This window comes from Austrofundulus limnaeus, unplaced genomic scaffold, assembly GCF_001266775.1.
Source record: "Austrofundulus limnaeus strain Quisiro unplaced genomic scaffold, Austrofundulus_limnaeus-1.0 Scaffold237, whole genome shotgun sequence".
NCBI lineage: Eukaryota > Metazoa > Chordata > Actinopteri > Cyprinodontiformes > Rivulidae > Austrofundulus > Austrofundulus limnaeus.
This window is the reverse complement of record NW_013952639.1, coordinates 31000-32771: the sequence shown is the minus strand read 5'-3', so window position 1 is coordinate 32771 and position 1772 is coordinate 31000. Positions and strand designations below refer to the sequence as shown.

Genomic DNA, 1772 nt, shown 5'->3' with positions numbered 1-1772 from the left:
TATATATATATGTATGCAAAACATCTGACTGTATGAAATGAAAGTAAGGTTTCTTGAATGAATCTAACACCCACCACTAACAGATTTTAACAAATATTTGTTGGTGCTCAAAGCATGAGATGGAGATGACTCTCAGCTACAACCATGCCACATTTTAGATCAATAGGTTGACTCCCATGCTAATAATCTAAATTTGTTGTAAACATTAAATAAATGACCCACGAGCCATTAGTTTTGAGACGAAGCCTTCGTGGGTCATTTTGACCCCGTCAGCTTGTTCCAGTACAAATTTTAAGCCCCGCCCCCTTTGTGTTAACCAACGGGACTTTGCCTTTGATACTAAACTCTCATAATTCTCACCTTGCTGCCATAAGTTTTTCTTACAAGTTTAGCTGTAATCAGTTAATGCCTAAATGAAATCCGACACTTTGACAGAGAGTAGGCGGGGCTTAAGACTCCACATCTCTAGTGCACAGACTCTGGTTCCAAAAATACAACATGACAGCTTCCAATAAACATTTCCTGCTGGATTTAACCTTTACAGCTTCTTTAAATTTATAAATAAGCCAGAGTTCAAAAATACAGTATATTGTCTCAAATTCTAAGAATACTGCCTTGTGTCAAAAATCCAGTCTCACAGTGATTTTAAGGTGAACTGCTTAATAAAATATTAACTATTTATTGTCTTACCTCTCAAAGCCAATTTGTCGTATGGATTTCTCCCATGATGAGCCTGGACAAATGAAAGAGATGGAATAAATTAGCAAACAGTTTCTTTTTTCCCCCAATAGCATTTTAAAATGAAAAACAAACCATAAATATTAGGTAAATAAGTTAGTTTAACAAAACAGCTCAGCTGCCCAAAATCTCTTATGAAATTACCAACTAACTTTATGAGTAAACGTTTATAACGTTTCTGTATTTTCTAAAACTATCAAAATAAAAGCATTTAAATTCTCTGTTTCTGTTCCTGGTTTAAGTTGTGTCCTTGAAAGGATAAAGTAAAAATTTATTGTCCTTTATTCTACAAGCAGAAAGAAACGAACAATTGGTCCGTCTGAGAGCTTTGTCGGTGCAAAGAATGATGAATTAGGCACTAAACTTCACAGAACTTTATCTCCAGTTTCACCTGCAGGCAACTTTCAGCTTCTGTTGTTAAACTGTGCAGGAAATACCTTCACTTTCAGGGCAGACAGGAAGAAAGATGGTTCAATTTAATTAAAGAGAATAAAAGACAAAAGCTTTGTCTGCAAATGGATGATAATAAAAAAACAGAAGTAGAAAGGTTTTGGGAAACACATTTTGCTCTTTTCTTGAAAAAAAAAAACATCTGACATGCTTAGATCAAAAAATACAAATATTACACAAATATATAGTTGTTGGGTGACTTGTGAATCTTTTAAGGAAATTTATACCCAATAAATCTTCAAACTAGGAGGATTTTCAGAGTGTGAATTTGTGAATGCCTGAAGTGCAAAGCGCCTTGAGGTCCAAGTGGCCTTGATAAGGTGCTATATAAGTTCAAGCCATTTACCATTTAAACTTGAAATGTGAGTTTTTGGATAATAAATTAAAGTTCCCAAGCAGACATACAAGTACAGCAAACAAAATGTAYTTTTAAGTCATTCCCATCAGATACTCTGAGCACCAACGAACAGTGTGGCGTTTTGGTTTAAAACTGGCAGCTGGTTGTCATGCATAATGAAAATCGCCAAAGTTTAAAAAAACTGTCATTTTAATATGGAGGACCAAAACTGACAAAAAATAAAAAA

At 34.4% G+C, this 1772-nt stretch overlaps 1 protein-coding gene across 5 annotated transcripts in view; it reads right to left on the bottom strand.

Moving 5' to 3' along the window:
- The window catches only part of piezo2b (piezo-type mechanosensitive ion channel component 2b), an 82319-nt gene that overhangs the window by 57864 nt on the left and 22683 nt on the right, over window positions 1-1772 (bottom strand). For all 5 annotated transcript variants that reach the window (XM_014019968.1, XM_014019965.1, XM_014019964.1 and 2 more), the window contains exon 4: window positions 691-733. In XM_014019968.1, coding sequence (XP_013875422.1) covers window positions 691-733 — 43 coding nt within the window. The remainder of the gene's footprint in view (window positions 1-690; window positions 734-1772) is intronic.